This window comes from Cyclopterus lumpus, chromosome 14, assembly GCF_009769545.1.
Source record: "Cyclopterus lumpus isolate fCycLum1 chromosome 14, fCycLum1.pri, whole genome shotgun sequence".
Taxonomy (NCBI): domain Eukaryota; kingdom Metazoa; phylum Chordata; class Actinopteri; order Perciformes; family Cyclopteridae; genus Cyclopterus; species Cyclopterus lumpus.
Genome location: NC_046979.1, coordinates 7,852,184 through 7,865,031, shown reverse-complemented (window position 1 = coordinate 7,865,031; position 12,848 = coordinate 7,852,184). Strand labels below are relative to the sequence as shown.

The 12,848-nt window shown below is 41.6% G+C and overlaps 1 protein-coding gene across 6 annotated transcripts in view; it reads right to left on the bottom strand.

Annotated features, from left to right (window-relative positions):
• Positions 1 to 1,158: 1,158 nt before the first annotated feature.
• The window catches only part of gabrg2 (gamma-aminobutyric acid type A receptor subunit gamma2), a 42,214-nt gene continuing 30,524 nt past the window's right edge, over positions 1,159 to 12,848 (bottom strand). The window contains exons 5-8 of one of the 6 annotated variants that reach the window (XM_034549739.1): positions 7,620 to 7,772; positions 5,537 to 5,742; positions 4,084 to 4,107; positions 1,159 to 1,440 (exon numbers count right to left, since the gene is read on the bottom strand). In XM_034549739.1, the coding sequence (XP_034405630.1) occupies positions 1,159 to 1,440; positions 4,084 to 4,107; positions 5,537 to 5,742; positions 7,620 to 7,772 (665 nt within the window). The remainder of the gene's footprint in view (positions 1,441 to 4,083; positions 4,108 to 5,536; positions 5,743 to 7,619; positions 7,773 to 12,848) is intronic. The other 5 variants (XM_034549741.1, XM_034549743.1, XM_034549738.1 and 2 more) reach the window with 5 other exon arrangements.

Genomic DNA, 12,848 nt, shown 5'->3' with positions numbered 1-12,848 from the left:
TAATGTTAAAGAAAACATTACTTGTTTAGGACAGTTTCTCTTGTAAAAGCTTGCATTACTAAAATACAATAGCAGCGTGTCATTATCTAAATGCACTGTTTTGAAAGCAAATGGAGGGCAGGATGAGAGGTCAGTGTTGTCTATACTGTAAGCTGATAGCTGTGAGGAAACAATATTAAACCAGTTGTCTGGCCTGAACTTCTGGGCTGATGCTCCTACCTGTATGAACAGATGATTCCTCAACTGAAAAGGATAAAACGGGCACATTTTTACCATTTCATTTTCCAATTTTCCTAGAAAATAGTTTAATTAAATCCTAAATGTTAATCAACAGTGCTAATTTTTTATATTTTTTTCCATAGCCAACAACAGAAGACCATAAAAGATGTTGATTTTTGGCCTTAAAGGTGCATGCAATAAATGTAAACCACTATGTAGTAGTAAAATATATACAGTGTCTGTACAGTTAAGCATTTTCCATAAACAGCATTGTCTCTCAGTCTCTGACCACACATGAAAAATGCAATGTTTAATTGTGCCAATACTAAAGCTAATTAAATGAAAAATAAATTAGCATCACAGTCAAACATAGCTCTATTAAAGTGCTTCAGATTTTGTTTTTTAGTGTTTTTTGTGAAAAACAAAAGAAAAGTGAAAAGGAATGATAAGACATAAATAATGTCTTTTTTTTCTTCTTTTTTTCAGGCGCGTGATGTGATATGAATTGCTTTTCATTTCAATTGTTTTCTATGGAAGGGATGCATTTGTCTTAAAATAAAGCAATTAGTAGAAGTCCCATTGTGAAGAAATGGAGAGGAAATTCCAAATGAAAAAAAGTCAAAAAATCATATCATAAAACCAGAAAGAAAAACAAAACAAATCCTCCTAATTGCTTACACAATCAATCATTTCACGACACATCTACAAACCTCCTCATACCAGTTAAATGTAATGCTACAACATTTGCAATGTCTGTTAAAGTTCTAAAATAAAATAACAAAAATGTCAAGAGATTAAAACTAAGGAATTAGAAGGAAATGCTGTAAATCCAATCAGTGGGTATTTCAGTGGGTCCCCTCCTTCACAATGTCCTTTGCTGGCACGGAGCATATGTAGAATGTAATGAGCTATATGATAAGGCTGGAAACACACCCAGGCCTAGAGATAGAGATAGGAGACCCAGTAGACCAGGTTGAAGAGACCAAATGCAGTGGGGAAGAAGATGCGTGCATATGAGTCTATTTTGGCGACACGGATGTGCAACCTGCCGTGCCGCCAGGCTCCGGAGCGGCAGTCTTCGAAACAGCAGAAGAAGCTGGTGCAGTCCTTCCCATCCAGACACTCATAACCGTACTCTTCGTCTCGCTCCTGCATGTGCGTGGCGTTGTTCATCTGAATGGCTGTGGCCGAGCGTGGACGGATGTCTACCGTGGGTGTCTGCTTTTAACAGGACAAAAAGGACACAGTTAGCGATCAGAGCCCCCAGAGTGCCGTAATTGAGAACCGCCTGACATAACAGGGGACCTAATTCGAGCTGCAGGTTCCTGTCTCTCTCTTCGATCTCCGTCATTAGTCAGCAAAATGTAATTTGCACCCTCAATTTGTCAATGGACCCTTTCAATGTCAGAAAATACAAATTGAGCCATGACGACCACCTGTAGTTGTAATTAGTGAGCTTATAGTGGTAAAGGGTCAGTCGTCCCTGTGATGCAAATTACACCTTTTGGGCTGGCAGCTGAAGCAGCCATACTATTCTTAGTACATATTGCTTTAATTAGCAGCTGTACTGTACAAAGCTGGGAATGGACAATGCCCCTTCCATTTCTAATTATTTTTTTGATTACGCTATTGCGCATGAATTAAAAGGTCAACACAAAACTCAGAGCATTACTAGTTCCTACGCTTGCCTCTCAACGAACATGGCGACGGCTGAGCCAGCGGCTCACAGCTGATGGTGCTAATGGTGCTAAGAGTGCGAACAACATCAACAGCGTTGACGGGGCCAACAGTGTTAACCTGGGGGAGAACCGCAGCGGTTATCTTCTTTAACTGCCCTATGAGTAGATTGTAGCGCTCACATGCACTAACATGCACTAAAAGGCACGTGCAGCCACACTGCTATGTGAACAGAGTAGTACAAGACACACACAGGAGAGCACGACTTCATTCTCTGCTCAGGTAGACATTACTATGACTTTACATATATATTAATATTCTGAATATCGTATAGAGAGCCTTTAAAACTGCGGTGAAGACGCTGTAGCAATCAGACGACTGTGAGTCACATGTTCCAAGAGCACTTCTTTAAATTGCTTGGGAGGCCCTGTGACTCAACAAAATGTCATAATTTGGACCTGTGTGGATGTTGTAAGCATTTATTTCTGAAATGCGTTCATACGATAGGTAGCAACTGGCTTATGATACATCATTAAGCTTAGCTTAGGGAGGAGCATGTGTTGGCAGATGTGCGGTACACAGCTCAATATTTCTCCAGCCCACTCTTTCTGTCACTAAATGGGTTGAAACAAACCTCCTTTTCAAATTGTGCTCACCACTGGAGACATGTGCCTTTTTATTTCCTAAAATAGGACATCAGTGAGTATGTGGCCCTGTCATTCTAAAGGGAGACAATTAGTATTCAAACAGACTGCTTTCATCAGCTTTTATCTTGAAATACCATGCCACCTCTGCACAAATTGGAATGCTGGCTGTTTGGCAGATTAAATGCCCTCCCTTCCCCCTATGGCAGAGGCTCCTTGACCTTGCTGATAAACTAGGGTGTCAAACTCATCATTTAAAAATGACACAGTGAGTTGAGCAAAGTTCAACTTCTAAGAATTTCACATCACCACCTTTAAAAAAAAAAAAAAACGCCGGTAGCTGTCATTTCATTCTTTATGTATTTTTCTTTATAACATAGAAAATAATAATATATACATGATTGTACTGGCACTGGCATGTATACAGTTTTAGTTTGAAAATAAAATGCATGCACGCATTCTCAAATAAGCTTAAAATACTTGATTGAATAAGTTCTCATCTTGCCCAGCACTAGTGCACAAACCTGGGGTCCCCTTGAAAACTAATGGGGTGGGAGTTCAAGCAGAAGGAGCATTAGCAGCATCCGGCCTCACGACCTGGTTGAGCTAGGCTGTGCTGTGTCGGTGTTAGCAACAAATAAATTAAAAACAACGACAAAGAAACAACACAGTGGCATTGGCAACTTTAACTGGCTGAAGGTAGACAACCTCTCGGATAAGACAAAAGGCAGAACAATTGAGCATTATTGCTGGAGGATCCCTTGGTTATCTGACTTTAATTGAATATATTTGATGGTAGTGTTAAAATAAAAGTGGATTCTTCAGCAGTACATTTAGACCCATGTGTATGCTCGAAATCAAATCGATCTGACCGTAAAATTATTCCCCCCCCCAATAAAATATTGATGTGGAAAAGGAGATTATCTTGACTTGTGTGTAAGATTCAATTTAGATCTTTGCTATCTCCCACCCGCCCTGGATGCTTTTTTGTGTCTTTAAAAAATTCTGAATGGACCTCCATCTCTAATTGGACTTATTAACAGTGCAGGGGTTGTCTGTTTCAGTCTGTTAAGGCTCTGCTGACTCTGTAGGAAGCGTCAGGTTGAGAAGCCCAACAAACACACAGGTAGATTCACTGGCAGGAGGAACAGGAAGCTATTGCAGCGGCTGCGAGTTCACCGTGGTTACAACAGCAACAACAAGTGAAACAGGACAGAGGGAGCCAGAATGAGTCCACGCTGTGCCTGGACCATTACATTCCTCTGGACATGGGATGTCTGGGATGCTTTATTTTAATTTGAAAAACTCCATGAGTACGTCTGGCTGGCTGCCTCCGCACTGTGCACTGCAGAGCGCCCCTTTTTAATATGATCTCCGATACCTATTTATGAACTGATGAGGAGTACAGTAAGAATGCAGGTAGGTACAGAGGGAATACATAGAGGCATATCTGCTGTAGAACAGACAGAGAAGCAGTGAGGTGCTGGGGGGCTCAAAGAGCCACAATGCAGCAGACGCATGCAGTCAGACACAGGCAATATACCTTTGAGGAAAAGAGCCGGAGGAGCTTTTGTCCAGACAGGAAACAAAGAATATGTGGAATTGAAAGAGAGTAACAAACAAAAACAGAGAACACATGTAAACAGAGAACAAAAAAAAAAAACATAAATAAAAAGAAAAGTAAACACAAGATAATGTGTGAAATTTGCAATCACTCTGCTGGTCAAAATGGAAAGAGAAGAACTATACTGTCGAGAGACATACAGAGAGAGGGGTGATGCATGGTGGGCTAGATGTATTTCACAGGATTGTTATGCCAGCATCACCTTAGGAAAGATATCACTGGACAGATTAAGTCTATATGTAATAAAACAGCTCATGATAATGTATGACGGTAACCTAGAAGAAACTACATAAACTGAGAGGATAAAAATCCCTCTGCATCTTAAGAAGAAGATCACAAGGAACCAACACAGCTCACAAGTAGTGAGATCAACTTTAACTTTAAGTTATACATTTACATTTCCTTGATTTCCTATTCTATCCATGCTTTTAACAATTCATGAATATCAAATGGTTTTCAGTCAAAGACCTCGTTTTCTTGCATACTTTCTCCTTCCTGTATCTTGGCAAGTCATGCAGAGAACCTAGAAAAGCCACTCTGAGATGGCAAACTGGCATGACACCTTCCACTTCATTAGTCATTCATTCGTCCACGAGACAGTTGGAAACCTTAGTTACAGAGGCTGAAAGTAGAGCGCCTTACTTTCCCAAAGCTCCACTTCAACGCGCCTGTTCACCCAAGCACAGTAAACTTACTGCAGAGGTTTAAGATTCTATATAGTTCAAGTCTAATCCCACCCACCCAATAAAACTACGTGACTACAAAGATGGATTTCAGTTAAACAACATTTGTTTCCACTAAGAAGAAGACTTCAAGTTGTTAATCTTTTCTACCAATCACGTATTCCATGCACAATCTTCCTTTCTATTCTAGCTGGTTAAGTGTTTGTCTTGTTGTTGAGGGAAAACGTTTTCGGTTCCATAAACGCTCACACGCATGGTGAGAAATCATGGCACCTTTTGAACCACGCTGCCATAACCTCTTGAGGGATTTAAGGCTCACATCACATGACTCCGATTCTCCTGTCATGTGACATGGTTTAAATTACAACTGTAACAGATATGCGTCGGATTAGGAAAAGGTTTGAGCTGCACGCCTTCGCTCATTGAGTAATTTGTGTGGTGGCCCCTGGGAAGAGGCTCCCTTGGGAAAGCAGTGTTTAGCTTTTTTTTTTTCCCAAGGCTTAATCCTGTCGTGTAATACTGTGGGGGAGGGACAGTGAGAGAGTCAGGAGAACTTTACATTTCAGCTACATAAAAGACACTGTAAGCACTGTGAAGATATTACACAAAGATATGGTATATAAATAAAAAGCATGTTGTTTGTAGCTAAAAACAAAACAAAAGCATCACTTCAGTTAGTTTTAGCTCACCGGGTTTCTCTTCTTCCTGTCCTTTTTGGCGCTTGGCTTCCTGTTGCTGACAAAGTAGTGCAGCGTGCCGTACTCTATGAGTGCGGCGAAGACGAAGATGAAGCAGACTGACACGAACAAGTCCATGGCAGTCACATAGGAAACTTTTGGAAGGGATTTCCTGGCAATAGTACTCAGCGTGGTCATGGTCAGCACAGTGGTGATGCCTGGTAATGAGATCGGAGGGAACACAGACAATTAGATGTGCTCTCAATCAAAACAAAATAGAAAGGATATTCTCCAAATTTCAAATTTTCAGATGCACATCATAAGCTTCCATATGAGGAAGGTGAGATACTTATTTTATCTTAAAATGTAATGCTGGAGGTTTATAGCATAGCAATGATCTTTGTATATGTATATATATAAATAAATAAAACAAAATATATATATTTATTTATTTATTAATATAAATATATATATATATATATATATATATATATATATATATATATATATATATATATATATATATATATATGTGTGTATATGAAAGAGGATTATTGCTTGCTGTTTAATAGCAATCTCTTGCAGATAGACGCCGATAAAGACAAGTTGAGCAGCTGTTTTATTGTCCCCTTGATCTAAATAGTTTACTGTTTTACGGTTTAGCTGCTATTGACCATCACACTGACATACAACATCCCTTCATCCACCATCTGGCAAACCTCTCCCCCTTTTCATGCTGTGTCTGTCTCTAATGATTATGTAGTCTGGATGGAGGCGGGGTGATGACACATGACGAGGAAATGCGTTTATCAGTACACTGATACAACATTATTACCAATAGCAGCATTACAACCCCCATACACATGCCTTGTATATCGGATATGATTTATGTTTAAAATTGTTGACGACAGAAAGACGTCCTTCTAAGTCAAGAATAACATTGCAGTATTGCAAGTGAATTGATATATTTCTGGATGGCATTGAAGGATTAGGAATTATGTCATCTGCATTAATCCGCCTCCTAACCACCTGGCTTCCTGTACCTTCTGCATCGTCTTTCAACGGAAATTAAAATAGTTTGAATGTTGGTACAATTTTAGCAGGGAATTAAAAATGTTATTATTTAGACTGCAAATCATGTCTGGAGCTGCATAAGCAGGGGAAAACAAATCAACCTATTTTTAGAGAGATTAATGATGGGCAAAGTAATGCTAGTAGTGAGGTAGAAGGAGGGTTTCTTCCTGCAGGGATTGTTTCACATTGAATTATGCTGGCTAATCATGCCATCCCATTGACTTGAGGTCAGGATTTAGAGCCTTATGGGGCCACAAGGAAAGCTGACTAAGGAATATGTATGCAGCTATATTATGAGTGAACTTCTGAAGATGTCCAATGGACGCCAAGGGCAAGTTCAAAAGCTGATACATTTCCTTGAAATCCTCACTCTTGCCCTCTTTTTTCATTCCGTGTCTCCTTATTGCATTCAGATAGGAGGCCACCTGCATTCTTTTTGTGCTGAGGCTGCATCTCTGCAACTTCCCTGCTGTATTGCATAATGAATGCCTCATTAAGGCATGTATGAAAACATATGTGCCAGGATAGGCTTTTCTAATCAAGATTGGACTAGATTCCTAAGCAGCTGCCCTGTCTCGGAGGGGAAAACAGGAGGAGGAAGTGCGGTGAAGGGAAGACAAAAGGGAAGGAGAGAAAGGCAGGAAAGAGGAAGCTGAGGCAGATTGCTTTTCCGTTTGAGGTGGTGTGCGACCACCACAGGGTTTTTGATAAGTTTCACAGCAGAGTAATTAAGGCCATCGTCGCTAATGAACCTCACTGGTAGAACTGAAGCATATGAGTGTTGGAGCCAAGTGCAATGATTATAAAAATGAACTAGAGCAAAGGCACTGTCAAGGCTTCATGAGCAGTTACAGAGGATAGATAGATATTGGGTCTCAAGGAAAATAAAAGCAACATTAATTTCTTTCGAATAATTTTTGCTTTTTTGTCCTTTCTTTTTATAAACATTGTCAGCATTGACAGCAATTGGTAAACATCTTGCAGCAGGAATGACTTCAAAGTTTTCTTTTATTCCGTTTACCTAATGATGTCCTTGCAGGAACCGCATCCTTGTTGATCCAGAATGAGACCCAGGAGAGGACAACAATCAGGGTGCATGGGATGTAGGTCTGAATGGTAAAGTAGCCCATTCTTCTGCTGAGGTCAAAGAAGACGGTCAGCACCACATAGTCTCCTGGAGAGAGAAAAACAACAGAAGAAGAAAGATAGAGTAAGGGAATGTGGAATGTATGACACAGCATAGTGTCTATATGGGATATCATTTACTTGTTTTAGTTTAGTAAAAACAATTGTGATTAGTGATTAGTCTTGAGTATTGATTTCCAGATCCATCCGAGAAGACAAGAACAAACTAATCGAACAGCGCCCTGCACTGATGTTAAAAAGTATGATTTAAGTACGTTTTGTCTGACCATGATAGGCTGTAAACACACAAACACCAATCGTGGATTAAACAAACTGATACGTCTTGGGCTGATCAATATGTAATGTTGTGTAACAAAACATCTCCACAGCATGTATATGCCCAAGGCAAGTGGAGATCTAAAATGAACAAAAGAGAGAGAGCTAGAGCCAGACTTGCTTGGACACACACACACACACACACACACACACACACACACGCTCAAACAAACCCTTGTCTCCTGCCAGTAGTTAGCTGGACCATGAACACCAGCATCCAGCTGATGATGAGCCATCCCTGGGCTGGCTGGCTGTCTGACCCCAGCAGATGTTAGGTGTTAAGAGGTTGAGGTTAGCTGAGCCCAGATTGCCCTAACCCTGACAATAAGGATCACCTGGCCTGTCTGTTTAAAATGCATGCTAAGCACAGGTGCACATGTGAGTGCAAACTATTGCACCACACGCACACACACACACACACACACACACACACACACACACACACACACACACACACACACACACACACAATACAATAGGCTTCGAACACCTTAATCGAACCAGGACCAAACCGCAAGGCCTGCACAAGAACAAATTCATCACACAAACATTCCAGGAGCATTCCTGCCAGCCTGATGATGCAGCAATGTTTGCCAATAGCGACTGTCCTCTTGAGCGCTCTAAACGTGTACCTGTCTGTCAGGTTGCCTGGGTTTAATGGCAGTTCACGGCCGGCCTCCAGCTCAGTCAGTTGTCTGCTAATTGATTAACATCAGACTGTCGCCGGTGTCGGAAACCTCCCCTGGCTTCTCGCTATGGCTTGTAAAATGCTGTGTGTGTGTGTGTGTGTGTGTTTTCAAGCACCCAGAGCACATGGAATAGTCTCTGCAGCTGGGGATGGAACAGCTGGCTAATAATTTTCCTCATGCCCACAACACACACTGCAGTTTATTGATAAACAGCCAACATCTGGGTATTTGTGCGTTAATGAGAAACAGAAAGGGAAAGAGATGAGTCTGTCAGAATGCATTATGGCGACGATGTGCACTGAGTAAGTCCACGTAGTGCCTGGACAGGGACCAAGTCTGCGAGATTCAACCCACCGTACGCCTCTGTTCACCCAGCCATTGATAGCATCATTAAATAAACCAAGTGCAATAACCTCGGCAGCCATAACTGTTCATATCACCATGTGTGTTTTCTGCTGACGCGTGCAGGTGCACAGTATATTACAGTGCGCCGCCTCGGTTTGTACGGGAGACACATGAAGGCTGCTCTCAGGGGTCCCACAGCCCACTATTTGGTTTTTTATTAACATTACATTAGCAGAGGCCAAAAACCGAGACCCCTGACAGCAGAGAAACTGCCGGTTAATACACTTATTTCAGCTCGGTCAGCAGCATGAAGCCTCCTCCATATTTCTTCGGACTCTTAATGATAATGGGATTGCCACCACAGGGGTGGGGTCGGCTGGCGAAAAGACCCTCCTGCCTTACGCATCTCTCCGCTAGTTCCATTACGGGGCACAGCACTTGCCAGGAAGACACTTTGAGGAGGTGTTATCGACCGCTGCCCTCCATTCTGGCAGGCTGAAATATCTGTATCAGCCTGCCTGCCATTATGACTCTGTATACTGTAATGCATCAGTTTGTTGATGACTTCCTGATCCCACTCAATACAAAAGGGTTTCCAGTTCCTTCACTGGTTTAAGTGTCTGGCTGTGATTTCGCAACATTACCGAATGGCGAGCAAATAGTGTCGTGCTCCAGATAAACAGTCCCAAAACAATTAGTGGACTATGCGGACATGTTTGTTGTTGTTTATTTATACCCGATGGCCTGTTGGAGTGAATCTTAGAGCGTCAAGTTCTTATCCGAATCTTTAAATCTTAAATAAATAAATAAATAATTATTGATAGCATACGTTTGTGTTTGTTTGTAAGTATATAATCCAGGTTAAAAAATGGGTGCAGTCTTTGTGAGGGGTGGGTGGCAGCATGTGGTAATGAGGTCCTGGGACAGGGATCTTGTATGTGTACAGATTGTAAAGCCCTCTGAGGCAAATTTGTAATTTGTGATATTGGGCTATACAAAATAAACTGAATTGAATTGAATTGAATGTGTTAATGTGCATTGCCAAGACATGCGTTTCCCATTTTCCCAAAGGTTGACTCTTTTGGGTGACGGGCGACCCCGGACGGCATTGCGTTCAATCCCCGCCCTGGTCGATGTGTCCTTGAGCAAGACACTTAACCCTGAATTGTTCCCTGTAGCTGTGTCTGCAGTGTATGAATATAACATGATTGTAAGTCGCTTTGGATAAAAGCGTCAGCTACATGACATGTAATGTAAAAAATGTAATGTGTCAATGTATGGTTGACACGAGTGACTGACAAACAGTGTTGCATGGTTGATATGACTTTTTTTTCTTATTATTTGTACCTATTTACTTGTTTAAACATTTACTTTATATTTAATTTCCTTATGGCCAGACTTGGCCAGATGCATGTTTAATTTCTTTTATCATTCCTTACTTTCAATGATGTATTTCTTGTCAAAACTGTAAAAATACCTAAATATCAACTTGATCCCCCATTATTAGCAACAGTGTTTCCCTACACCCCCCACTACATCCTTAAATCTTCCAACATACAAATCATTTACTCGTTATTGTCGTTTTGATTAAAGAAATGAAAATACCAGATTTTTATTACTTCAGATTCAACTTCCTTCAACTTGACCTCTTGTACATTTAGTTCAAGTTGCACTTTAATGTGCTGAATGGCGAGTTGGACGGTGGTTCACATACTCAACGCCGGTGTGTGGGATGAAAGGAACCGGTTTATTTCTCATACGACTGCAGCTGTGATATCAAAGCACCCGAGCCTTCAAGCCTGATGTGAGCCCTCAAACTAACCTTAGCTAGAACTCCCCCATCTGTCAACGCCAGCAGATGACGCGTTCACAAGAGTGTTCACACTCCATCTTCACAGGGTCTAAAGAAAGCTCTCCTGGTCAAGGGTGTTACCACTGAGGTCAAATTTTAACTATTTAGATCAACATTTAATATATAGAAGCTTTCATGCATGCTGCTATGATCTCACAGCCTCATGGCGTGCATCTAACAACGCCCACATCTAATGTGATATACCGGCAGCTGCGGTCCTCAGTCTTTCATAATCAACTTCATGTGCAGATCTGAACATTTAGAGTTCAGATCTCTGTCGAGGCCTTGCATTTGTCCTCTTTTCTTTGCTACTCCATTAAAAAAAGTTCAAATTCATCCAATCCTATCATCTTTTTGCTGCAATTACATCACTATCAAGTCAATCCGCTCCTTTCTGTTTATATTTCATGAATGAAAAATGCTGATGACAGCGGTGTGAAAAAAATCAACTATGCAGACAACAGCTCAAATCTATTGTTTGCATATGATTTGAAGTATGTTCATTAGGATAATACATTTCCTCAGCAAAAGCGATTTACTACAAGCTGATGTAATCTACAAAAAAGCAATAAAAACTTGGCGGGGACGATCATTCATCCGAATTGCGTTGCTTTGTTGTTAAAAGCCGCAGAGACAACACACTCAACATAATGTAGACAGACAGACACACACACACACACACACAAGATCATTCTTTCAGTATGAGCCTTCCACTGAGGTGGAAATACGCATACAAAGTGAATGTTTTATTAATATTAGAATACAGATATAGTTACATTCTGTATTTGACAGGAGAGTATTGAACCTGCGAGAGGGAATGTTGAACTAAATGTGGCTGTAAATTCCCCTGTGGCTGTTGCAGAACAGCCACAGGGGAATTCAAGAGAATAAAACACGGTAATTCAGGATCGCTGACCAGGAGGAGAGAAGAAAAAAAAAAACACATGAGAATTTCTTTCTGCTGGCAGCCGGGATGTAAATTGGTGTGAATATGGATGTGCAGGGGAGACCTGAGGCACATGCTGGCCATCCAATGAAGGGAGACGAGCTCGACACATTGCAGGGCTGCTGACAGCCTGTCTCACTGAGCTCCTCTCCTGTCAAGGGTCAACCAAATCAGGGGTGACAGCAGATGCTGTTGTGCGTGTGTGTGTGTGTGTGTGTGTGTGTGTTTCATTTAGCTTTGCTAATGACCAGGGTTATGCCATGGCTGTTTGCCAGGGTCACCAATACACACAGGGGATGTTAACTCACCACTTGCTGTGACATGACCAAAAGCTATATGCCAGTGATAAACTAGTTACTGTGGTTGTGCATGTTGCCTCCTTAGGCCACTGCAGCGATTCCTGCCCTAAAGCGGGTGGCAAGATGATGTCATGGAGAAAAAAAAGCACAGCATTGCCATGGTGAGTGACTGCGGGAACCGAGCAGCATGATTAAACACCAGACAGGAGTCTGTGGAGTTTGATTGCCTTGTTGTTAACAATGTGTTGAATGTGACAGAGACCGATGATTCTTCCTCTCACCGATACACTAATAATAGCTTTCAAATTATTGAGAGCGCGGCTGTTTATAGGATTTATGACTCGTAGTGAGAATCTGCCAAAACGTTTTTTTCTTACCATCATTTCATCAGATGGAAGCATGTTTAAAACGGAGTGCACCTGTGCCAGGGCGGAGGGTTGGGCAGCCCAGATTCGATTGTGATTCAGTGGTGTGTATTACCATACACATGTATAATCAATCCATTCGCCACAGCACATTTAGCGCGCAGGCCGTGGGACAGCTCGTCTCTCCGCTCCAGCCGCGGCTGCCATCTTTCTGGTGCTACATCTTATTTCCGGTCCATTTCTCACCATCGCCTAAACTGTTCTACCTTTCTCGACAGATTTGACGAGACAAC